Consider the following 27437-nt stretch of genomic DNA (forward strand, 5'->3'; position numbering starts at 1 on the left):
AAAACATTTAGTATAAAATATGGATGAAAATGAATCTTTTCTTCAGTCGCTGGATGACATGTCGTCACACACTTTAGTCTTTTCCTTGATATTGTAAATTGTGGTTTACAGTCCATTTTTTCAAAATGAGATTGCTTTTAAAATTCTTCAAAGATTTTTTTTTGATGTAGACTTTTTTCCCCTCATAGGATTAGGTATTCAATCAACCATTTACACATCTATTTTGTGTGATTTTTATGTTCAGGTATTTTTCCTTTCAGCCAGGTTGTACAGGCCTGACGCCCCAGCAATGAGGGGCTGCTTTCACTTGGTAGTGCTGGGGGCCTCAGAATCACAGTCTGTGGTACTGGAGGGCACAGGGCATGTGCAATGGCCATCAGACATTCTTTCTAAGTAGTGGAAAGACATGTGTAAATAGGATTAAATGTTCCTTGCTGATATTCTAGTAAGAGGAGACAAGACTCAAAAAATTGATTAACAAATAAATCTTTTTTTTTTTAGGATATAAGAACTTGTTTACTGGTATGGGGAAAAATAGGACAAGGAATCTGGAGCATCAGGTAACTATATCATGGTATAAATTTATATTTTAATGTTATTTTTTTAGAAAAAAACCGTATTTGACCAAATGAACATTTGCGCAAACAACAACTGAGTATAATTATAACCATGTTTAGGGATAAGAGAGGAAATTCAACAAATACTACAACAAATTCTTTTCACCAACTAGTTTTTTAAAATGGTAAAATGAGATGTTCTGGGTGATGGTTATGACACACGAAGCATTACTGTCTGGGGGGAAAAATACACCAGGAAATCTCAAAGCAGACCTTGGGTGGAGGGTGAGATGTGTGTGTGTGGAAGTGGAGTGGGGTCTTTGTTTGATACAGTTCTCATAGTTTACCTGTTTGTCATTGCGACTTTTCCATATATCCTGCTGCTCACATGAGAACAAATTCTCTGATTTCTGATCATTTGTTATAGCTCATCTTCAAAAACATCATCTGTGCTTTTAGACAACTTAAGTTCAGGTAGTGAAAAGTCATTCAGAAATAGAAACATATTTCTATTCACTGAACATAACTTGTTAATTTGTTTTTGTTTTGATTTTTTCTATTATGTGTTTGATTTTTTTCTATTATGATTTTTTCTATTATTTGATTTTTTTCTATTATTTTTCTCTGCTAAGTCCAATAACTCCTGCAACACTCTGTACAATGCAAATTCCTTTTGTAGCTTGAATATCCTCACAGAGGACCTTCTCCAAGACTTTCAGCTTTGGGACAGCTGTCTTTGGAGACCAACTGGAAACAACCAATATGATATACTACTTAAACAATGGCTTGTTTCAGTGATGGCTTGTTGTTCCTTCAGGAATCTTGCCAACCACAGGACATAACATTGTTACACAGTGCTCAGTAAGAAAATCTTCTAAGTTTCTGCTGGAGGAGCACTGACGTGTCTTTTTGACAATTTCACTTTCTTCAAATGCATTGGTCTTTTCCCAAAGATATTTAAAAACTACCTTTACTTTCACAGATACATTAGAATATTTTCACACTATATCAACTTGAAGAGCAAAAAGTCACTTTGCAGGCATTGGTTGGTTTGGTTTACTTTGGACATTGGAATCACACCCACTGGTGCTCAGGACTCACTCCAGTACAGTGTTGCATGAGTTGGGGGATTGGGGATTTGTTCATGGTGGAATTCAGGGGACCATAACATGTCAGGGATTCAGTCTGGGCTTCCTCCATGTAGCGCACACACTTTTGTTCTTGGAGCTATTTCCACTGTTCAAAGCAATTTTTTTGAGCAGATAATTTAACCAATTAAAAAGGCCCCAAAATAACTGGCTTCTTGATTCTTATCAATTAAGTGCTGATTAGTTACAGAGATAAAAATTCTGTCATTTTCCTTAAGCTCAAACATTCCACCTTGATAAATGGAATAGAGTCCATATTCTGAATCTTTTGACCAACAGCTTGTTCTTGCATTTTTTGTCAACAGTATAGGATCAGGATAGTTGGTATATCTGTAAATATATTGAACCAATTGTTTGCTTCTTGCTTCATTCTTTTCCCCAGGTTCCTGAATTCGAAAATATATCTGGGAATAGATGAAATAAAGTCCTGTTTTATGGATAACCAATTCTCCATCCAATAGATGAAAATTGTTCATGAATGAATGCCCTATTTTCGATGGCTCCCAGAAGTTTATTTTATAACCATTTATCTTTTCATTCTTGGAACCTGAATAAAATTTAGAGAGAAAGAAAATTAACAGGATTTCATAACAAAGCAAAGCTCTTTTACAAAAACAGCCTCTTTTTCAGTTAGAATTGTAAAGATTATCAATTGAATATGAAAAAATTCTTGCTCCTTCAATTTCAGAAAAAAAAACCGAAATTCTAGTCTTGGAGAGATATGGAGGCTCCTTTATGATGATGACCTGTTAGGATGGTTATTTTTCTCTGCCTTGTCCATAACTTAAGGCTACATCTGTCTGAATGACTGCACTGGAAGTCTGAAGACAGCCATTACTCAGTCCAAACTTCTGTCCGGAACTGGGACCCCTCTTCCCCTACTTAAGGAATTCAAGTGAATAATGTAAAAGGGAACAAAAATGTAGGTATCTACTTCCTTAACCTTAGGGCTCAGAACTTTTTGATATTCTGTAGACCTCTTTGTGCCTTTTCTTGATCATTTTAGCAAAGTAAAGTCAAATACACCATCCAAGAAAAAGGCATCATTAGTCCACAATAGAAAGGGCAGCCAGTTTGACTAAAAGAGCTCCTATTTTGTGATCATCAGCTCCTAATCTTTGTAACTCCCAAAGACTTCAGCGGTAAAAAGAACCAAGCAAAATAGGATATTCCTTTAAATTCTGCGTTCATCGCCATGGTTACTACAAAATCAGCTTGAGTTGTTTTCAAGAACTTAAAACAACAATAGCACTTGTTGATGAGTTATAAACAGTATCAACATAACACGGATTCCAGTCATAGGCAGAGAAGGCTATTCGTTTCTAAAACTTGAATTTAGAAAAGCAAATGCCAAAAATAAAAAAAGACAAAACAAAAGGTTGTTGGGTTTTTGTTTTGTTTTGTTTTTTTGTTTTTTTGTCATTGGGGACGGGTCATGTGGTGGGAGTAAGGATGAGGGGATTTTGGGCCCCATAGGACTGTTTTGGGGGCTACTCCTGGAAGTGCTGGTGGGTTGTTCCTGGCAGTCAGAGGGAGGGGCATACATAGGACCAAGGATACAAATTGGGTGGGGTTGTGGGGGTTGCTGCTAAAAAGACAGTACAGTAGGTAGGGCATTCGCCTTGCATGCAGCCCACCATGGATCCTTGGCATTCCATAAGGTCCCCCAAGCACTGCCAGGACTAAATCCTAAATGCACAGCCTGGAGAAACCCCTGAATGTGGCTGGTGTGGCCCTCCCCCAAACCCCAACACACACACACACCAAAAAAGGATTCAACTGGGGCATGTCATGTAACTTCGCACTGTCTCTCTGGAAATCAAAACCTTTATGTCCAATAACTGACATTGGAAATTTCTTTAACTTGGAATATATTTTCTAATAGCAAAAGCACTTATTACTAATTATAGTACACCGTATGTGTTACATGTATTTAACTTTAGACCTCTTTGTGCCTTTTCTTGATCCTTTTAGCAATGTAAAGTCAAATACACCATCCAAGAAAAAGGCATAAACACTGTTTATGTGTTAACAATTATCTCTGCTTTGTATCATGAAGAAACTGAAAGTTGATTTAGTTAAGTAATTTACTCAAAACACCTTCCTAGGTAAGGAGGAGCTGGACTTCCAAAACAGGCAAAAAGGCCCAAGTGCTTAACTACAACTCTATGTGAATACCTGTTTTGCAGTTTAAAATTAGACTTTAGACGTTTGTTTCAATGATATGAAATGGACATTTCTGTAAGTGAAAATGGTTATACATTGGCAACTTCTTATGACTTAATATAATACAATGTCTCTCAGATTATGAGAGTAAATGACTATAAGAGAACCTTTGAAGACAATAACGATTTGATGAAACTGTGATGAAAGTAAATTGCTTGAAAGAAGAACAAAAGCAAAAATGAGGGTTTGAAAACTCAGTGACATATTTCTCCCACTTCAAGATTTTGCTGAGGCCACTTAGGGCATAGCAGTAATTGTGCTACTTATCTGCAGTCTGTTTGTGGAAAAGAGTCAATACGAGACTTGATTAGAACCGCACATTTTGTAGAGAGTCTTATAAATGTTTCAGGTACAAGTTAAAAGAACTATCTTTAATAAATTCTTCCATTGCCTTCCTGTAATCCAATATTTATTGCTTCTCTTACTTGGAGCTATGACTTTGTTTCTTGACCTGTTCCCCGTTACATGAGCTGCTACTCTCTGAGAACTTTCTTCTCTCACTAAGCGAGAAATATTTTGTTGATTTTCTGAAAGAGAAATGACAAAGAATCATCAATGTGTGCCAAACTGCTCCTCAAACACATTCCCATTCAAAGCTATTGTCAATCAGACATTGTAAGCAAATGCAGCTTCCAAAGTCGATTGAATGATTTTCATTAAAAAAGACTACATTTTAGTGTTACAATCAGCTTCACCTTATCTTTAATTAAAAAGTGCCTTAGATAAAGAAACTATGTCACATATACACAATGGAATACTATGCAGCTGTTAGGAAAAATGAAGTCATGAAATTTGCCTATAAATGAATAGACATGGAGAGTATCATGCTGAGTGAAGTGAGTCGGAAGGGAAGGGACAGATATACAATGACTGCATTTATTTGTGGTATATAACTAACATACATATATATAAATTTATAAACACTGTAAACACTGTCCTCCCATTGTTCATTGATTTGCTTGAGCGGGTCCAGTTACATCTCCATTCTGTTTGGCATATTGAATACATCATGGGTAGCTTGCCATGCAGGCGAGATACTCTTGGTAGCTTGCCAGGCTCTCTTGAGTATATATATAGTAGAAGAATAATATCCATGGTCAGAGAAAACAGGGGTTAGGAGGACTGGTCAATGATTGGAACTAACCACAATTGTGTGTTGGTCTGAGGGTAGAGAAGACAGAGAAGAGACCAGTATGACAACAATAGCTGGGAATGATCACGCCGGACAAGATCTGAGAGTTAAAAGTAGGTAAAGGGATATTCTTGATAACCTTTCAGTATCAATATTGCAAACCACAATGTCCAAAAGGAGAGGAGAGGAAGGTGGTCTGGTGTTGAAATATTGAATGTGATCAAAGTAGAGAGAGAGTAATGTTGAAATCATCTGCCCCACAGGTAGGGGAAGGGTGTGGGATGGGGGTATACTGGGGTTGTTGGGGGTGGAGAATGGGCACTGGTGAAGGTATGGGTGTTTCATTGTATGACCGAGACTTGGACCCAAAAGCTTTGTAACTGCTCTCACGGTGATTCAATAAATAAAATTATAAAAAAATGAAAAAAAAGATTCTCATCCTTTAGAGAGAGAGAGCGAGAGGGGAGGGAGAGTGAAAGAAAAACAATACACTTGTGATAGTTATGCTAATAATGATAATTCCACTATATAGAATAAATTAGGGCAATACCAAGTTTTATCATATAATTATTTTCCAATAGTTCTTACTGATTGTAAAAGAACAACAGTGATAGAAATTGTCCACGGATGCTACAAACTGGTATTCAATTGTTATTCCATTCCATTTCCCAAAAGAAATACAAATGACATCTGGCCACAAGAATAAATTTACAAGCATAAATATATACATAATATTTTTACATAATATACATATTTTATATAATAATGAATATACAAATTTATAAGAAGATATCACTAATTGCACCAGATCATAATAAACAAATGACATTTATTGACAACCATTCAAAGTGCTTTAGAGCAGCCTTAAAATGTACCAATTCTCTAGAAGGAAAGTTAACAGTGGTGGTAGGATTGGTGTTGGACAATTGTACTCCTAAAACTCTACTCATTGCCTCTCTTGCAAACCACAATACCCAAAAGGAGAGAGAGAACAAAAGGGAATGCGCTGCCACAGAGGTAGGGTGGGATGGGAGGGATGGGTGGGGGGGGAGGGATACTGAGATCCGTGGTGGTGGGAAATGGGCACTGGTGGAGGGATGGGTATTTGATCATTGTATAATTGAAACCCAAACACAGAAATCTGTAAGTCTACAACTGTACCTCATGGTGTCTCACAAATAAAAATTTTTTAAAAAATGTACCAATTCTCTTTAAAAAATCAGCCAGAACATCCCATGTGTCCTTATGTTGACTCTTTTTGCTTATTTTGGGCCACACCTGGCTACTCTCAGGGCTTACTTCTGACTCTTTGCTCAGGGATCAGCCCTTGGGGAACCTATGGGAGGCCGGGATTGAACCTGGGTCTACTGCATGCAAGGCAAGTGCCCTACCTGCTTCACTATTGCTCCAGCCCTTACGTTAGCATTTATATTTAAAAAATTGTTTAGTAAATTTTTAGGAAATGAAAGTGGTAGTTGACAAGTGAGAGAGAAGACTATTAGAAAAGATAGTGGAAAGTACTAAGAGGTCGTTCACAACCTTTATGTTTTAAAGCCTTTCCCCCGTTAGCTTGGTGTATAAGCCTAGTCACAAGTCTCTGGTACATGTTATCAGAGCTGTAGGGGCTAATGGCATAGGAACATGGAATTTTGCTGAATAACATGCAAAAAAATAGGCTGGAGCAATAGCACAGCGGGTAGGGCGTTCGCCTTACAAGCGGCCAACATGGACGACCCGAGTTCGATTCCTCCGCCCCTCTCGGAGAGCCCGGCAAGCTACCGAGAGTATTCGATATGCCAGACACAGTAACAACAAAGTCTCCAATGGAGACGTTACTGGGCCCGCTCGAGCAAATCGACGATCAACGGGAGGGCCTTTACCTCCCCTCTCGGAGAGCCCGGCAAGCTACCGAGAGTATTCGATATGCCAGACACAGTAACAACAAAGTCTCCAATGGAGACGTTACTGGGCCCGCTTGAGCAAATCGACGATCAACGGGAGGGCCTTTACCTTTTTTTAACATGCAAAATAGTAGTATACTTAATTTAGTAGCTTTGTTCATTCATAACCACTGTTAGAGCCTTCTGTGTAGTCAGAGATGGTGGTACCTCAACACGGTGTATTTTCTAACTGCTAATGAACTGGGTGTTTTAACACTTTTAACTTTAATAGCACTGCACTGTCCTCCCGTTGTTCATTGATTTGCTCATGTGGGCACCGGTCATGTCTCCATTGTGAGACTTCTTGTTACTGTGTTTGGCATAGTGAATACGTCACGGGTAGCTTGCCAGGCTTTGCCACACAGGCAAGATACTCTTTGTAGCTTGCCGAGCTCTCCGAGAGGTGCAGAGGAATCGAACCCGGGTTGGCCAGGTCAGCAGCATGCAAGGCAACTACCCGACCCGCTGTGCTATTGCTCCAGCCCTCTTTTAACTTTCACTGTCACTGTCCTCACATTGTTCATTGATTTGCTCGAGCGGGTCCAGTAACATCTCCATCGTGAGACTTGTTGTTACTGTGTTTGGCATATCGAATACGTCACAGGGAGCTTGCCAGGCTCTGCCGTGCAGGTGAGATACTCTCGGTAGCTTGCTGGGCTCTCCGAGAGGGGTGGAGGAATAGAACTCAGGTCGGCCATGTTGGCTGCGTGCAAGGCAACTGCCCTACCCACTGTGCTATCGCTCCAGCCCTCTTTTAACTTTAAGTTATATATATTACATTTCAGTTTCCACCCACCTACATACGTACATACACATACCCTGAAGGCAGTGCAGGTGAGAATGGGATGGAGGGTGGGGAAAATATCCTGGGCTCGAAGCATAGTATTAGGTGCCAGGTATAGAAATGCAATAGAAACAGATACTGTTTTGTTATTATCTTATTATCTCATTCCTACTTTGGACAAACTGGCAGGCTATCAAATGTAGCCTGCCCACATGGCAGAGTCTGGCAAACTCCCCCTGGCGTACCCAATATGTCAAATACCAGTAACAATGATGGGTCTCATTCTCCTAAAGAGCCTTGAATATAATCTCAGGGCTAGGATGAAGGAGACGTTACTGGGGCCTGCTCGAGGCAATCGACGATTAACAGGATGATTTGTGATTTGTGATTGTGATGTTTTGGTCATGAGTTGAGTTCAGAGGAGTGTTTGTGCTAAGAAAAGTTTGCCTACTGAGTCAGAAGATATATATGTACATGTGCATAGCTAGCTCCCTAGAGAGCTAAGAAAATGAACAAGAAAATGTTCTACAAGTAATAGCATGTAGGGAAACTTACTTGGACAATGGCCAGGGACTTTTTCTCCGAAGAGATAAATACTATCTCTTCGTAATGAAGATGAGGGTGAGAATAATTAGTTATAGGAAACACAGGAACAGAATAAGCCAGACTGAAGACTGAAGAAAACAACATGGCCAATAGTACTGAGAGGAGTGTGTCAAAAGAAGGCTACTGATCACAAACAAGAAGGTGTGGAGACAAAAAAAGTGGAGTGAGAAGGTAGAATCCTAGATGGTGAACAGAGGGGCTTTCACACCAAGAAAGGCATCAAGCCTGGAGCTTGTCAGAAGCAGGGAAGGGTAACATTGGGACCCCTGTTCTTTCTTTCTCCAGTCATATTCTAGAAAGAACTCAGGCAATTTATCTCAAACATATTAAAAGGCAAATGTATAAATCATTAAAGAAATCAAAGTGAAAGAAAAATCCACATTGGAAACATAGATTTAGTTGAAATGAAGTTCTGGCCATAAGTGGACTATAAAGTTGACCGGGAGTTTTATAAATGTCAATAATACAAAGAGAGGAAAAGTCCGAGAAGCAAATAGAAAGGAAGGGGAGAGATGTGTGGATGAGGGCAGAGCGAAAGGGTGGGGAACTATTTACTTTGTCACAAAGTTGGGAGAAAATGACAACGAAAACAAAATACTACCTTGATCTGTTGTGAAGGTTTTCTCATAGGTCTTCAAAAGCATCTGCAAATCGTATTGAATGAAGTTTGTTAATTTTTACCTAACATTTTCAATGGAATATCCCAAGTTGGTGACTCTTCCTGTTTATTTCTAAGAAAAAATTTCCACATGAGCTATCAATTCAGAAGCTTTACATTGTCCGAACAGCTACCGAGAGTATTTGATATGCCAGACACAGTAACAACAAAGTCTCCAATGGAGACGTTACTGGGCCCGCTCGAGCAAATCGATGAGCAACGGGAGGGCCTTTACTTTACTTTACTTACATTGTCCGAACACAATGTTTTGTTCCGGTGAATTTAGAGGCAGCTGTTTGTGCATGGTGAGGGAGGATCACCCTGTTTCTAGATGAGGGCTGTTGGTAGGTCACTTTGGGGCAGCACAGGAGACAGAAGCCTGTTGGTCAGCTAGGTCAGCCTAACGGTGCCCAGGCCTCAGAGGGGATAACGGATGTGGCAACAATATCACCTCACTTTGGTGCGGGGTGGTGGTGGGGTAGGGTCTCCTCTTAGATACGTGTGTTTACAAGTACACTATATATCAGAGTCTGGGGGCTTTATATTAGTGGACAGACGTGAACTCTCGGATACGCGAGATATTAGGTTCACTTCCTCTCTCTCATGATGCCCACAGAAACACACACAGCACGCTGTTTGCTGACTCTGTCTTGGCCAAGCCAGGGTGCTCCCCCCGCCACCCCCCCCACCCCGCCAAGTCACTCAGATCTGTCACTTTCCCCATCCCCAAGGTTTCGCCAACACAATCATCTATTCTCTCAATTTTTGCAACTGTTTAAAACCGTTCCCCTACTCTTACCCCCAAATCAGAGTTCTCTGTTTTTCCATCTGCCTAAAGTCTCTGATCCCAGACCACTGAGGGCCTATGAAATAGTCTAGCCATAACACCGAAAAGGATGCCTCACTTAACACCCTCTCTCAAATCTGGCAGGCTGAGGTCCTCTTGGCTCATGTAATCACGTACGGGCAAAAGGATCTAGAGCACCATTGCTCCAGGCTGGCCCACAGTTACTAGAACTGGCCCAGATCCGCCTTACCAACACCACCCAGCAAGATATTCATCCTAAGCCTCTGCCACCTGGATTCCTAGAATTAGTCACAAAACTCCCTTCCTGGGATCAGCTTAAATTATGTTATGCACATTTGATTATCTCTATCTGCTCAGAACATTCTGTAGTTAATCCATATCATTATATGTATTTCTTATTTTTTTATGTGATTAGCTTGGAACATTTTATATATTATTTACTTCTTTCCCCAAATTGGGTACACTGTTTGTCCCCTCCCAGAAATAATTAATCTAGAGAAAGCAGAAGTTTCCCACCTAAAGCATCCAAAAATATGCTCTTCAAAGTATCCCCTAAGAATGCTAGACCAACTTCTTTCTTTGGAGGCCTCTACTGTGGTCATCACAACTGCACTAATTCTCTTCAATAAACTTGCTTTGCTTTTGCGTGAGCCATCCATCTTGCTCTTGGCGAATTCTTATCCCATGCCAACTCAGAGCAGCATGGCTTTGGGCAGCTCAAGTCTCTTGTCATTTCGTTGTCACTGGCATGTGGGAGGGGATCGAAAGGATCCCAGCACCTTCTCCCTCCTCCCTCCTCTTCCCCCACTCTAATCCTCTCTCTCTCTTCTCTCCCTCTCCACCCCTGCTCTTTGATTCCACACCCACTTGGGATGGAATGAAGGGAGGATGAGTGAGAGGAACTAAGAAGGGTAATTCCTACAGTGTAGGAGGCAGAATAAAAGAATCCATAGACAAGCAGACGAACTGAATTTCCAATCCGTCAATTACTAACACTGGAACAACTTGCTCGCATGACTTAATCAAATGTCTTAATAATTAAAAAAATAAAATTACTTCCCCACAAGCCATTGTGAGGATTACATAAGGTAATATAAGCTATGAGGCAATAGAAATTATTTACGGGAATTAGTCTGCTCAATTAACGGCAGCCCCCCACACAGGGAATTGATTCCTTCCTCCTTGTATTCTCACCACGCCTCTGTATTCTCTGCGCATGTCTGTCTCCTCTGGTGAGTGGCAGGATATAGCATGGAAGGCAGAGAGGGAATTCGGGGAAAGGGGGTGCAAAATGTATACCCACCACATCTCCCACATCCTAGTGTTCAGTCCAGGAGTTCTGAGTTTCTTCCTCCTCCCCTCCCACCTGTGAGGTTGCTGCCAAGCCCGAGAGACCATGGAGTGCCATGTCTCAGCTCCTCCTCCTTTGGGGTGTTAGAGTCACAGTTGCTTTAGTTTGGCTGTGGTCACCCCAATCTGGGCTACAGTTCCAGGAATCCCCAGAATAGAGGTGTTCCTAAGACTCCCTGAATTCTGAATTCATTCCTCGGAGAAATAACCACAGAGACAGCAACCGGCCTGAGCTGAGCGGGAGCTTAGCTTATAAATGAGTATCCTAAAGACAAGGAGGCAGACTAACAATGAGCTTACAGTCACAACCAACTCTCTTCTTCCTCCCGCCCTGAGAATGTCTCCTCTAGTTTACTTTATAACAATGATGTGTTTCATAGCTTGCAGAGTAGTTTTATATTCACGTTCTTATCTGACTTGTGCCAGGAGGGAGTAGGTAAATATTAATAAAATTTATGTTAACAAAGAAGCCACCTAAGAAGAAAAAGGGAAAAGGAACCCAACTGGGTTTGACATAAAAAATCATCCAGTTACATTTAGTGACATAAGCGGTTGCGGACACATTGTGCTCAAGATCTAGTTTAAGCAAGTTTCATAAATAGATAATATTTTATCATTTATCATTTATTAACTGTAAATTGAGATGTCATCATCTCCAATTTCTCAAAGAATCTTTCTTCCCTCTTCTTTTCCTCTTTCTTCATCTCTATATGCATATGAAAATTAACCTGGATTAAGTCTGTAGAAAAGCAATGTGAGAATATAAAAGGCTATTATTTGGCCTCTGTGGTGTTCTGAACTTAAAAAATATATATATATGCTACATCTTTTTTTTAAAGGAAACTTAAACACATTACTCACATTACTCTGAATTTTCCACAATATAAGATTGAAAGGTCAGATTTCTGAGAAGCTTTTATGAATAATTTCAGACCAGATGTCAGTCAGTTGTTATTGATTCCAGTTGTTATTGTTACTGTTTCGGAGTGTTTGCATTTTGTCTGGTTCTATAAATTTGGGGAAACTCACTGAAACACTCTGGACCTGTTTGTTCCTTTGCAAAAGGAGGAGTTGAGTACTTGATCATTTACAACATTCCGTCCCCACTGGCCTTCCATGCAGGCCGGAGAAGTTACCTGGAGGGCCGCCTACCTTTTTAATAAACTGATAGAGTTGCCACTTAACTTCCCAGCAAGGGTTGGTCATACTTTCTCCATCATCTGGATCCCAGAGGCCGTCATCTTCCTTGAGCAAACAAGCAATGCTACTTCGGGAATACTTTTCCTTCAACTAGATTGGGAGAGAGAGCACAATACCAAACACACAGGATTTTTAATTTTGTCCATTCAGAAATGGAAACAATAGATAATGATGAGACATAACTGAGAGATAATCTTAGTCCCTTGGATGAATTCATGGCACGAAATAAGCATGCTATCTTTTGAATAAGTCAGAAGTTGGATAAGGTGAAAGGATATTGGCAGGGTCTTGGATCCTGGATCATAGTACCCCTGCCATTGGTGTGTGCCCCTAAGCAAGTTACTTCTCCTTGTCAAAGTCTGTCTTTCATTTGAATTCTGAGCAGGTTGTGTTGTTCTTTGAGGTGCCCTCCTCAAAGAACAGCAGAATCTGACGCAGAGGGGATGCCACTCTGGTTGGACAGCTTAAACATAAAGACAAAGGACATAGTGGACTCTTTAGAATCCAGGGTCTTAAATTTAAAAACGCAGTTAATTTGGAGCACTTGGGGGAGTAAGGTTATGTTTCTTAATTGGAACTTTGGGCTGCAGCGATAACACAGCAGATAGAATGTTTGACCTGCATGCGGCCGACCCAGGTTCGATTCCTTAGCACCTCTCAGAGAGCCCAGAAAGCTACCAAGAGTATCCCACCCACCCAACAGAGCCTGGCAAGCTCCCCGTGGCAAATTTGATATGCCAAAAACAGTAACAACAAGTCTCACAATGGAGATGTTACGGGTGCCCACTCGAGCAAATCAATGAATAATGGGAGGACAGTGCTACAGACAGTGCAATTGGAACTTCAGCTGCAAGAACTGTTGTGAACTCTGCTCCTCTGTCTAGCAGAATGAGGACTTCATTACTACTTGAAACCAGAAAATTGCTCATTAAATGTTCACACTAGCAAGGAATTTATAGGTAGACACATCATTGTTGACACATCCTACTTGATACATCATTGGACGATGTCTTTCGAATGGCAGTAAACATGAATGATAACCAGATTTAACAGTTTTAATATTTTACACACACGCATGGGTGCGCGCACACACACGGAACCATCACAACACTTCAAGCTAATAACTGTTTCATTTTTCAAAGAAAAACAGGAAAAGCAAGCAAGGTCAGAAGTATTGTTGTTTTAAACCTTTGTTTTGTTTCCTCTTTTGATTTATAACGAGGAGGTTCAGTGAGATGTTATTTCCTGGTAAAAATCTGCTGAATTACCTTTCTCTGGAGAAATGGGAAAATGTCCATTTAAAAAAATATATCTATTATTTAGTGGGCTGAGGTGGCTGAGTGGTTAAGGCGATGGACTGCTAACAACTCTGCTAACAACTGCTAACAATTATTTCAACCTAGGAAAACTTCAAGTTTAAAGAAAACTTCAATCTATTTTTTTCCCCTTTTTGAGTCACACCCGGCGATGCACAGGGGTTCCTCCTGGCTCTGCACTCAGGAATTACCCCTGGCAGTTCTCAGGGGACCATTTGGGATGCTGGGATTAAACCCAGATGGGCTGCGTGCAAGGAAATACCCCACCCACTGTGCTATCGCTCCGGTTCCCGAAACATCAATCTTAATGGTGATTGCTCCTTTACATAAAGGAACAATCTCGTTCCAAATCAGTTAACTGTTCCTGAGAGGTCCCAGCCAGAGTAACATGCTGTTCAGTCAATTAGTCCTTGAGCATCCAAGGTGCGATAAACATCAAGTGCAAAAGGTGATGAAGAGAAGAGCGACACAATAAGCAATGGCAACACCATGACAGGCGGCAGAAATGAGAAATATCAAATAGATCTCGGGCTCAGTTCCTGGAACTGAAAGTTTCGGTTTCCCAGAAATGAAACAATGTGAAACTAGCCAACCAAGACCCCACCTGGAAAGTTCCTGGACCCAGCAAGTGGGCTCGATCAATCACCATGTGCCGTATCAGCAGTGACTAGTGCCAGAAATAGTCTTTTGTTAACTGCAAAGAATGAAATTTATTCATATGCTATATGTTTACATATAAATATATATCTGAAAAGTCCGATATATGTTTCAGATATTTATATATTTATTTGGCAGAGTCTCCTGCCCCCTCGCCTGGCAGTCCTCGCCAGGGCCCCTTGGAGTGGGGCGGGTTGAGTTTCGCTCCCCGTCGCAAACAGAGCTCCAGCAGCCGAAGACCTCCAGAACCAGCCACCACCATGCTGAGACCACTCTCCACACGCATGAAGGTACCGGCAGAGGAACAAAGGCATGCGGGTCCCGGGGCTGAGATCTCCAAGCTTGCTCGGATCGGGGCTGAGCATCCTCCACCCAGATCCTCCATCTTCCAGTAGGCAGACCCAGAGACTATAAAACCCAGCTCCCAGACATCTTATTATCTCATTCTTACTTTGGTCAACCTGGCAGGTTACTGAATGTTACCTGCCCACACAGCAAAGTCTGGCAAACTCCCTGTGGCGTACCCAATATGCCAAATACCAGTAACAATGATGGGTCTCATTCTCTTAACCCTGAAAGAGCCTTTAATATAGCAGTTCTTAAAATCTCAGGGCTAGGACAAAGGAGACGTTACTGGGGCCTGCTAGAGGCAATCGACGAAAAACAGGATGATCGTGATCGTGATAAATATATTCACTATATTAATATTTTATATTCATATTTAATAAATATATTCACTGTCACTGTCTTCCCGTTGTTCATCGATTTGCTCAAGCGGGCCCAGTAACGTCTCCATTGTGACAATTGTTACTGTGTTTGGCATATCAAATACGCCACGGGCAGCTTGCCAGGCTTTACAGTGTGGGTGAGATACTCTCAGTAGCTTGCTGGGCTCTCTGAGTGGCGCGGAAGAATCGAACTCGGGTTGGCCATGTTGGACGCTTGTAAGGTAAATGCCCTACCCTATGTGCTATCGCTCCAGCCCAATAAATATTATTATCAGCTCTCTCTCCTCCCGTTGTTCATCGATTTGCTCAAGTGGGCTGAGTAACGTCTCCATTTTTTTGAGACTTGTTACTGTGTTTGACATATTGAATACGTCACGGGGAGCTTGCCAGGCTCTGCCATGTGGGAGAGATACTCTCGGTAGCTTGCCGGGCTCTCCGAGAGGGGCGAAGGAATCGAACTCGGGTCGTCCATGTGGCTGCGTGCAAGGCAAACACCCTACCGCTGTGCTATCAATCAAACATTTATATAAATAAATGTTTATTTATTTATTAACATTTATTTATATAAATGTTTGATTGATAGCACAGTATATAAATATATACTTACATATATTTGTATATAAATATAGATATTGATATATATTTATCTATATGTAGATGGAGCGATAGCACAGCGGGTAGGGCGTTCGCCTTACAAGCGGCCAACATGGCCGACCCGAGTTCGATTCCTCCGCCCCTCTCGGAGAGCCCGGCAAGCTACCGAGAGTATTCGATATGCCAGACACAGTAACAACAAAGTCTCCAATGGAGACGTTACTGGGCCCGCTCGAGCAAATCGACGATCAACGGGAGGGCCTTTAACCTTTACCTTTTACCTTTATATGTAGATGGAGCGATAGCACAGCGGTAGGGCGTTTGCCTTGCATGCAGCCAACATGGCCGACCCGAGTTCGATTCCTCCGCCCCTCTCAGAGAGCCCAGCAAGCTACCGAGAGTATCTCGCCCGCACGGCAGAGCCTGGCAAGCTCCCCGTGACGTATTCGATATGCCAGACACAGTAACAACAAGTCTCATGATGGAGACGTTACTGGGCCCGCTCGAGCAAATCGTTGATCAACGGGAGGGCCTTACTTACTTACTATATATAGATATATATATACTCTATATACATATCTGAAGAGATATATATTATATATATCTGAAAAGTCTGGGTCCTTGTCCTGTGGCCTCTGTGTGGGTGGGGACATTAACTCTTGCTCGAGCTAACAACAAAATTCCTTGCTCTTGCATGGCAAAGTGGACTCTTCTATCTCAAGCCCCGTTTAACAGTGAGACAACTCTTTCCACACACATTGGCATAAAGCATTCATTTATTTTAAAATAAATGTTTATTTTATTTCTTCCAATTTTTAAGTTCTGAGAGTAAATAACTTTCCTAGTAGATATCGTGTGGGTGACAGCATGACCCCAAGAGAGGGGATATGACTTGCAATAGAATTAGCATTACTTTGCGCCTACTTAGAGCTGTGGAGTTTCCCTATAGCATTTATTTGCATTTGCAATTTACTTGGGAGTGGAAGAGTTTTTCCAAGGAAGGAACTTCATCATATGCAGTTTATTTACTTTGCTTGTTTTGGGGACATGCCAGGAAGTGCTTAGGGCTTACTTCTGGCTCGCCTGGCTGGGCTGGGCTGGGGTGGGGGTAGGGGGAGTTATGGGATCCTATGGGATTCTGGGTAAAAAATCTGGGTCATTCATATGCAAGGCAAGTACCCTACTGGCTGCACTATTTCTCTGGTCCCCTGGCTTATTTTTTCTCATCAAAATAATAGTAAATAACATCAAAATAATATTGAATTATAATATCATAAGTTTCAGGTGCAAATCATTAAAAATCAGCAGGTGTACATATGACAATTGAGTTCACGTTGAAAATCTTATTTCAACTTTTTTTTTTTTTTGCTTTTTGGGTCACACCCGGCGATGCACAGGAGTTACTCCTGGCTCTGCACTCAGAAATTACACCTGGCGGTGCTCATGGGACCATATGGGATGCTGGGAATCGAACCTGGATTGGTTGCATGCAAGGCACACGCCCTCCCTGCTGTGTTATCACTCCAGCCCCTCAACTTTCATCATACAATTGATCTCTTTGTTCTGATCCACACCTTCACCTTTCCTCTTTCCTTCTGGTAACCATTACTTGGTTCTAGTGATACAGACTGGAGCGATAGCACAGCGGGTAGGGTGTTCGCCTAACAAGCGGCCAACATGGCCGACCCGAGTTCGATTCCTCCGCCCCTCTCGGAGAGCCCGGCAAGCTACTAGAGTATTAGATATGCCAGACACAGTAACAACAAAGTCTCCAATGGAGACGTTACTGGGCCCGCTCGAGCAAATCGACGATCAACGGGAGGGCCTTTACCTTTTTACCTTTAGTGATACAGGCAGGTAGACAGGGAAAGGCGCTTGGCAATGAAACTTAGGTCAACAAAATTTCTGGGAAGGCAAGTTCTAAGGCTGACTGACCTTGTGGATACAGAAAGACCCCAGATAAGACCTTCAGCAGTGGACACTGAGGAGATTGGACCTCTCCCCATGAAAGAAAATCCTTGAATACCCTTGAACCTCTCCTTTAATCTGATTAACTTTAGTCAGCCCAGACTAGCACATTCCAGACCTAGACATCCTGAGAAGATACCCTATAAAAGCCATCTTGAACAAAGGAAGAGCGTGCATATGGTGCCCGAGTCCATGTGCTGCTTGTGTCCACGTGGCTGAGCACATGTGGCACCTGCATCACCCCTCTTGAGATGTGTACTTTCCTGCTTCCATCTAATGCTGGGATGTGTGTAGGGGCTCTCTCCACCCTTGGAGAAGCCCGTGTTGTCCATTGAGTGTGTTACTCTTTTTGTCCCTCTCACCTACTCTCTCCCTCTCCACACTTTCAAAAATCCCCCAGATAAAATCTGTTTTACTTCGGGGCCAGAGTGATAATGCAGTGGGTAGGGCCTTTGCCTCACATCCACTCTGACCTAGGTTCAATCCCTGGCATCCTATATGGTCCTCTGAGCACTGCCAGGAGTAATTTCTGAGTACAGAGCCAGGAGTAACTTCTGAGCATCACCAGGTGTGGCCCATTAAAAAAAAAAATCTGTTTTACTTCACTGCTTGCGTACTCCTGAAATTCTTTTCTGCAAGGCAAGACAAGAACCCCAAAATCCCTGGGTAAAGCCTGAGACTGGCCTCTCCTTTCCTGCAAAGAGCAAATCCTCACTGCAGCCTGAGTCCGTGGTTCCCTGGGAAATCTGGTGGCGGGGATCAACTCCCATGGTGAGAAGACCAAGAGGACTTGAGGTGTGGCCTAACGGCCACCTGGTGGGGCTGGCGGGGCTCAGGCCCGAGCTGAGCAGGGGCGCACAGCAGACATTTCCAGTCCTAGTCTTCCCAGCAGGATCCGGGTGGTAGAAGCAGATGGGGAGAAGGTGTCCGTCTTTCTCTCCTCCCCAACTCATGTGAGTCATCTGTGGGGTCCACCGACATCACTAGTACCTGTAGGTTTGCTTTATTTAATTTAGTTCATCTGTTGGTTTGTTCTCCATACATGTGGTTGAGAAGCATGCCAGCATAGCTAATAAACCCATCGGGCGTGGGGTGGTAGCATTTCAGAGAAGATCTGGCCACAAGGGTCAAAAGAGGGTGGGGAAGTTCCAGGAAAAGCAAGTAGGCTTTACTGGGTACACCCAGGCCCATACAGGAAGATACTGACCAAGTAGTTAGGACTCAGGGGCGGGGGAATTTGCTTTCACTTCACCGAAGTTAGAAACTGTCTCATAATGCAGGCGAGAGGCTAGGAGCCAGAGAAATCGCTCAGAAGGCCGAAGGGCATGCTTCACATTGAGCAGGCCTGGGTTTAATCCCTGGTATCACATGTTTCCTGAGCACCACTAGGAGTGACCCCCTGCCCCCAAACAGACCTGAGCATAGCCACCCAAGCACCTTGAGGCGTGACACCCCTTCCAATCCACCAACACCAAATAAACAATAACAGCAGAGTTCACAAGAAGCTAGAGGAAGTGGCAAAAGCAAGCAAAAGCAAGCAGAGAGCTGCCCTGGATAAGCATTTCAGTATCTGGTTTCACAGGCTTCCAGAGCAGAGTTTGAGAGGGTGGAACCCGAACAGGTTTGAACAGGTGTCAATTACCCCCGGCCTGTTTTCCAGTAACGCTTTCAGAAGGTGGGAGGGAGAAACCCGGAATATTGAGTAACCTTGGGGAGGGAGTTTTGCAAAGGAGCATGACCCCATTGTTACCCCAAATTAAAGAAGTCTAGAGACACAGCCACCTGGGAAAATATAGGGGGAAAAGGGCACATAAACAAAACTCCACTGAGAGCACCCTAACCCTACCTCCTACTTAAACTTAGGATGAGTAGCTGACTACTATGTGCAAGCAATTTTTTATGCACTCACTTTCTTTTCAAACTTCCCCAAAATATCATGCCTTTACATCTGCTAAGAAAATCTTCTCTTAGTGATGTTTTTTTCTTGTTTGGATATTAGAGTGAGACAACTCAGAGAATGACCTGGAAAACATTTTTTTTCATTTTCTTTTATGAGAAATTCTAGGGAACTGGAAATGCTTTTATTAAAGGTATATTAGACTACTAATATACTAATAGACTCATCTGGACCTGGTGTTTTCTGTTTTGAAAAGTTAATACTTTTAGATTCATTTTTTTTAGTAGATATTGAACAGTTCAGATGACTTCTTGTGTGTGTTTTGACAGAGAATGTCTTTCAAATAATTGGAATTCTAGTCTAGATTATTAAATTTGTGGGCTGGAGCGATAGCACAGCGGGTAGGGCGTTCGCCTTACAAGCGGCCAACATGGCCGACCCGAGTTCGATTCCTCCGCCCCTCTCGGAGAGCCCGGCAAGCTACCGAGAGTATTTGATATGCCAGACACAGTGAACATAAATATGTTACTAATATAAGTTTATCATGCTTTCATTTTTTCCTGGAATCTGAAGATACATCCCTTCCTTAAAATAATAATTTGTGCTTTTGTTCCTTATTCTGGCTTGAGGCTACCAATTTCACTAAACATTTTAAAGAAAAAAGAAAAAAAGGAGAATCTTAAATTGTATACCTTAAATACTTTGCAGTATATGCTCTAGGTAATTTATAAAATATTAAAAAACAAACAAAAAAGAAAGAGGAGTCAGGGAGTTAGCTCTGAGCACTAGTGTATGTGTGCATTGCATTGGGGCAGCCTGGGTTCCATTCCTGCTACTGCCTGGTCCCCTGAGAACAGCCAAGATTGGTTCCTGAGCACTAAGCCTAGAGCAGTCATTGATCAGTGCTGGATATGGCCCCCAAACCAAAACACAATGAAAGGGAATATCCTATCTGCCATTTAGGGATCACAATTTTCGACATTTTGGTGGTTTTCTTATAGATAATTTTATGCCTACATATGGATTTTTAAACATTAGAAACCCAGAGAAAACTCCCCAATCATGCAACCCTCTCATGTATATTACTTATATAATCATATTTGGCAGTCTCGCTTCCAATGGTGATGACAACACACACACACATACACTCACACGTGGTTCAAAGTTTCTGTTGTCAGTCCCAGAATTCCTTCTTCTTTTCACATTGTTACTACATCAAAGTGTGAATTTCCTGCAATATGTCTTGGGCAGGGCTTCCCTTGTCTAGATGTGGAGGGCAGGAGCTGCGTGTGCTATTATCATTTGCGGGTGCTGGGAGGAAAGATGGGGTTTGCAGCAGATACATACTCTTCTCTAGAGACCTTGGCAGAGTCAGGATTTGCAACATTAACACCTTTGCTGATTGGACAAGAGACTTTGACATGACTTTAGTCTCCGACAATCATTTTCTAGAAACTTAAAAAAGCGTAAATCTTCCTTTGTGGAAATTGATAGAGAAGGGCCTCCTCCTCCTTTTTCCTCACTACCTATGATTCCACAGCAATAAGTAGCCCCTTTTGAGAGTCAGAATCTTCAGAGGTCAACCTCAAGTTTATTGTTCATACTTGTTGGGCCATTAGCCCCCTTGCTAATCCATGATTCTGACTACCCTTGCTCGTTATAGCTACTGAAAATATTTCTTAGCCTGACTGGAACCTGTGTTCTGTATTAAATAGTTAATAATAATGTTAAAAATTTTTTCCAAACCTCATACACACCCCTTACAAAAATCAAATTTCATTTCTCTTGCAAAAATTTCTCATTAAAAGGGAATTACCTTGAAGAGACTTCACAATAGAATTATAATGGCTATATTTTATGAGAAACTACCTAATGCTTGGGTTCAAACTAACTAGCTTTGCCCTATTTCATCCTGAGAATTTGTATAAAGTAAATATAATCATTCTATTTTACGGACTAAAGCTCAGAAACTTAGACAATTTGTCCAAGATTACAAAGCTTATGACACAGAGTATTTGCTCAACATATGCTCTTTCTCCCAGCTTTCTGGAACTCTCAAAAACTTCCTCTCTGTATGTCTAGATACATATGTACACATACATGAAAATGCAATTTAGAAAACGTGTGCAAATGGAAAGTGTTTTGGAATTTCAATAAATTTTCTATTAATTCTAGTAAAGATAAAAAAACCCCTAAAACCCTTGACCATAGCACTGACAACTGTATGAGTCAGGGAGTCAGTTTAGTAAATAGTTGGTGATTTAGTCTTAAAATTTAGGACAGTTTAAAAAAAAATTAGGACAGTTTGTAAGGGGACTATGTTAAGGAGACCACTTGTGTTCCGAGGGACAGACTCTATTTATGCTGTAAAGTTAACAAAAGTTAGGAGATGTTGGCTTCAAACTGGGTAATATAGAAACATTCCAACCTCTCACCCAGTCTTTAGAACCAGAGGCATTGGTTTTTACTTAGAAAACTAAGGTTCTGCTCAACATGCTCCTGCAGGAAAACTGATTATACTGGTCATCTATGGTAGCCATCATTTTCATGACTGCCTAGAAATTAATGAGTTTACATAATCCAAAGGCAAATATTCAACCAATTGAGACAACCCAATTTACCCTTCACAGAGTACTTAGACTGTTTCCTTAAGAGATAAACACCGGAATTTTTCTGGTTGTATTTTTCTGAGGACTTTAGTCTTGCCACTCTCAACAAAGTGGAACTGCATTTTGCATTTGGAGGCAACGTTCATCATAAGGTAGTATGTTAACCCTATGGCCACTTTGCTAAGAAGGAAGGAGCAATGCCTCTTGGCTCTGTTTCCAAAACCACCTGTTCATGGACTATAGTTGACAGAGGGAAAGTGGCAGAAGCTCCTGGGCACTTTTGGGGTGCAGTAACTTTTTACATAAATACCATGAACTTTAACTCTCTTGCAAGCATGTTATCTGAATGATAATAAAACACACACACACCCCAAAACTGCCTGTCCAAGTTTCCTTTCAACTCTTTAAAACACAGCATGCAATTTGCGATTTGCTAAAATGCATGTTTGCATATCTCAAGAACTCAGTCAGCTTATCTTCTGCAAGTTTGCACCCATAGTTCCAAAATGCTTATGAACTTGAGAGAAATTCAGACACAAATTTTGCTATCTTTTCTGTTAAATACACCTGAATTTGTGCCAAGATTATTCATGGGCACAGAATACTAGTTTTACTTTCAATAATTGATCAGAAACAATAAAATGCTTTCAATAATTGATTAGAAACAATGAAATGCTGAGTCCATCTGGAATATCCTCTTTATTCCAGACAGATCCCAGTCATTATCCATGACACATCTATGTTTCTTCTCACTGATGTCAACACAGAAATGCAAACCAAAACAGAGATCTGATTGACTCTCATTCCATTTCTGAAGGGAGGGAAAAAGAAAAGCCTGACAGCATTTCAAGACTTTGTTCTGACCTGCTAACTTTTTTTAAAATCTGCTTATCTATGTGATGCCTTTCCAAAAAATAACTGAAGATGATAAAAGAATGAGATGGGAGGGAGATCCTGGCATTGATATAATCCCTGAAGCTGAAAGATCAACCATGAGTACATAACGCTTATATTTTGTCTGGCTGGTGGCCAAGTTCAGTTTTCTGCAGTCTCAGAAATCCACTAAACTTCATCCCAGCTAGATTAGGAAAAAGCGCTGTTAGAGGTGGAGGATTTTTTTTCTTTAATTTTATTGAATCACCGTGAGATAGTTACAAGCTTTCGTACTTGGGTTACAATCACACAAAGATCAAACACTCATCCCCCCACCAGTGTACATTCCCTACCACTAATATTCCAGGTACCCCCCCCCCTTTCCCGCCCTCCCTCTGCCTCCAGGGCAAACAATATTCCCCATACTCTCTCCTTGCTTTTGAGCATTATAGTTTGCAATACCGACACTGAGAGATTATCATGTTTGGTCTATTATCTACTTTCAGCAAACATCTCCCACCCCAATCTATTTATTCTAGAGGTGGAGCATTGGCTTTGTGTTGATTCCTGCTCTCTGGGGACTAGTAATTCCACTAGTTTTCTGTAGTCTGTTTATTCATTCAAGAATTTAGGGAGTCTGCCCCCCTCCCACTATATGGGAAGTTTGTAATAATTTTCAGGGGTGTATCAAAGCACGCACAGTCCTGCCCTGGGGGAGCTCCTTTCATGCCTAAGAATTAGAGTTAAAAATCACCAAGCTTTTAGCAGAAAACACTCAAAGAATAACCACTGTTAATATTATAAACACATATACCTGGAAAGATAAAACTACCCCGGGGAGTTTTGTTGCCTTTCTCCTGGTAACTTGCAGAGCCAGTTCAGTTCATTGCATTTGGTTCACACAGTTCTGGAATCGGTTTTTGTTTTTTCTTTTTAATGCAAACTCCCCGGTAATCATAGGCATTAAAGGTCTCGGAAGGAAAGGAAAGGAGCAGTTTCCCTGTTCGATCTTCACAGAAGAGCCGGGCAAGAGAGAGATCACGGGAGAGTCGCCGAAGGCGGGGATAGAGCAGGACCCCGTGCCCCATGCTTACCTGTTTCAGCTCATTGGTGAAGTACACGTATGTCACGGACACGCAGAAGGACTGCAGGAGCACCGTGAAGATCAGGATCAGCGCACAGGTCTGCGCAGGACTGGGCCCCTCTGACACCTGCATGAGGGCCATGGTCTTCGCTGCCAGCCTGGCTGCCGCAGACTGAACCGGGCTGCAGGCTGTGCTCCAGGATCCAGAGAGCAGGGGTGGGTCCTTGAGCTTCATTTACTTTCTAACAAAAAGCGAAACTGAAACCACTTGTAGAAGAGGCCCACCGGGCAATCTTTAACTTTCCGTTCCTTAAAATGTCAGGGGTCAGGATACTGAACCTACCTTGGCAGTCTTTGAACTTGAAAACTGAAATCTCCTTGCAGGTGAGCCTTCTCCCAGTGCTGGTCCCAGCTCTGAGCTCTCACTCCCACTGGGTGAGATCCGGGGGTCTGGCTGTGCTTGGAGGCCAGGTGGTTCTGGAAGAGAATTCTTTGTTATCTAATTGGAGCCTTGACACAGTGGCTCTGCAGCCTGGCTGGCGTCATTGTTTGGAGCTTGTTGGTTGTTAGATAAGCAGGGAACTGCCTGGATCCACCGAGCGGGTGTTTCCTGATGTGTCAGCCTGTCTGATTTTCTTAGGGACTGCTAGTTGTGGCATTATTCAGAGTGATAACACCACCGTCCTGTGCTGTAGGATGGTTGGGATGAGAAAATGACTTTAAGAATGGCTTTCCAAAATAGTATGCTCATTAAAACAGGCTGTAATGTGGCTTTAATAAAAATCTAAAAAAACAAAATACGAGATACTGTGATAAACCATAGAAAAGAGGGTTTTTTAATTAATTAATTAATTATTTTTATTAGTGAAACACCATGAGGTGCAGTTATAGACTTACAAATTTTTGTGCTTGGGTTTCAGTTATACAATGATCAAGTACCCATCCCTCCACCAGCGCCCATCCTCCACCACCACGGGTCCCAGCATCCCTCCCACCCTCCATCCCCCCCATCCCACCCTGCCTCTGTGGCAGGGCATTCCCCATTGTTCTCTCTCAAGTGCAAATTGAGTTGTTATAGACAAAGCTTTTTACCATTAAGTTGGAGGAGTTAGCTCAGCCCAAAGGAAGTGGGTCTAGCAGCTAGGGCAAAGTGACAATTCTTGTTTGCAGATCTCTATGTTAACAGGCAAGGTGTTAACCTGCTCTTCTCAGTGGTTACTCCTGGTTCTGTGCTTAGAAATATCATTCCTGGTGGGGCTCAGGTGACCAAGAATCAAGCACTGGTCAACCATAGCAAGGCAAGCACCCTACCTGCTTTACTATTTCTCCAGTCCTGACTTATTTCACAGCCTGAGTGTCTGCCAGTGAGGGAGGCCCTGATTGAGAAGGAGAAAGATATTTCTTATCCTTACCTTGCTAACAATGAGGTATCTTACCTTGAGGTTAAGGAGAGTCAAGTGAGATCAGAAAAAAACAGATTCAACACTCAATAATGCTTTGTAAATACTTAGTAATTAAAGTAAAATATCCAACATAGATACTATGATCCATAGCAAGAGTTTAGTGACTTGTATGTCATCATTTAGCATAGACCCCCGGGCCATCTCAGGATGGGGCAAGCCCCGCTCCCACCCTACACAGCCCTGGCAGCTGCACCCATCGCCCAAAGTTGCCACCATCCCTTCAGCTGGACTCCACTGCCTTAGAAATGAGCTCTACACAGATCCTAATCTGCCACAAATTTTAGGTGCACAATTTGTGTGTGTGTGTGTGTGTGTGTGTGTGCCAAAAACTCCAGGCCTTCTCCGAATCGAGATGGGTGAACTCCACCCACTTCCCCATATTTCTGGAAGCCCTTTCAGCCACACCCAGTTAAATTCTGCCCAGTTAAATATTTTGAATTTTCTGGAACAACATCTCCAAACTCTGTAACACTAACATTCAAGTAATAGCACACCAGATTGGATGGGATGTAATATAGAAGTCAACCAATCCTGACTAACAAAAAACATTAACACAGAAAGCTTAACTTGCAACAACAGTTTAGTAGACTCTCAGACAAGGATGCAATGCCCGCACTGTGAGATACATAATATTCATAATTCTTCTTTCATGGAAATATATTTTGATCATTCTGTTAGCCATTCAGTGGTAACAAGAAGTATAAAATAAATTATTGTGGTCCTGCTATGGGGCCAGGCTTGAGAGGTGGTTGGGAAAATGGAGACCATGGTGGAGGGAGTCAGACGCACTACCATTGCACCACAATAGCACAGCAGTAGGGCATTTGCCTTGTGTGCAGCCAGCCCAGTCGAGCCGGGTTCGATTCCTCCACCCCTTTCGGAGAGCCTTGCAAGCTACCGAGAGTATCTCGCCTGCAGGGCAAAGCTTGGCCAGCTCCCCATGACGTATTCAATATGCCAAACACAGTAACAACAAGTCTCAAAATGGAGACATTACTGGACCCACTTGAGCAAATCGATGAACAATGGGAAGACATGGTGGAGGGAAGGTGACAGTGGTGGTGAGGTTGGTGTTGGAATAATGAATGCCTATAAAAAGTCCTCATACACAACTTTTGTAAATCACAGTGTTTAAATGAAGTGGGATAAAAAGTACTCAACATGTCAACTTATCAACAAACACCTTGCACATTTTCAAATGTACAGATGTTCAGTTGCAGACAAATCTTGCTCATGATCACAGTGACATGAAAATGTGAATATCCGGCTTTAAGATAATTTCATTAAAGCAAACCAAATGCTAACATGCTCATTTTGTCTAAATCAAACATGGATTTAAAATTTTGACATGTATGGGTAAAATTGCGGTTGTTGCCTGACTCTCCCTGTATCCTTTGAACTAAGAAATGTCTTATCTTGATTCTTGTTATAATGATAGGAAAGTTAGGAACATGAGCAGTTAATTAAGCACAGTTAACCAGGAGGTCACAATTGGTGAGAGCTTTGAGTGGCCCATTATGGGAAATAGGCTGAGATGAATAGGTTATAAATCAGAAGTCGATTCAGAACAGAACAGAAAGAAACAAACTCACCTGTTATCTGGACAGGAAAAGAAAGGGGCCATAGAACAATCACTACATTAATAAATGTCTCCACAGGATCAAAAATGGAATGGATCCACTACAAAGATTCCCAGAACAAAGATACCCCCCAGCCCCAAGTCCCATGCTATGCCTCTCCTACCTCAGTGTATTGTCACGAAGCAATAAATTGAAAAACTTCATTCCTGTATTCTTCTCTTTGTTTCACCATTGCTAAGATTGCCAGAAAAATGCCTAC

General features: G+C 41.9%; 1 protein-coding gene across 1 annotated transcript; it reads right to left on the reverse strand.

The window, feature by feature from the left end:
* On the reverse strand, positions 1-27437 carry TNFSF10 (TNF superfamily member 10). The gene is made up of 7 exons (XM_056110737.1): positions 27342-27437; positions 24479-24612; positions 24146-24377; positions 12362-12499; positions 8995-9037; positions 4357-4458; positions 1-2252 (listed from the first exon to the last, which is right to left on the reverse strand). Exons 3-7 carry the CDS (start codon positions 24368-24370, stop codon positions 1825-1827), a joined length of 936 nt encoding a protein of 311 aa, XP_055966712.1. The 5' UTR covers positions 24371-24377; positions 24479-24612; positions 27342-27437; the 3' UTR covers positions 1-1824.

The sequence above is a fragment of the Sorex fumeus genome, unplaced genomic scaffold (genome assembly GCF_029834395.1).
Source record: "Sorex fumeus unplaced genomic scaffold, SorFum_2.1 ptg000010l, whole genome shotgun sequence".
NCBI lineage: Eukaryota > Metazoa > Chordata > Mammalia > Eulipotyphla > Soricidae > Sorex > Sorex fumeus.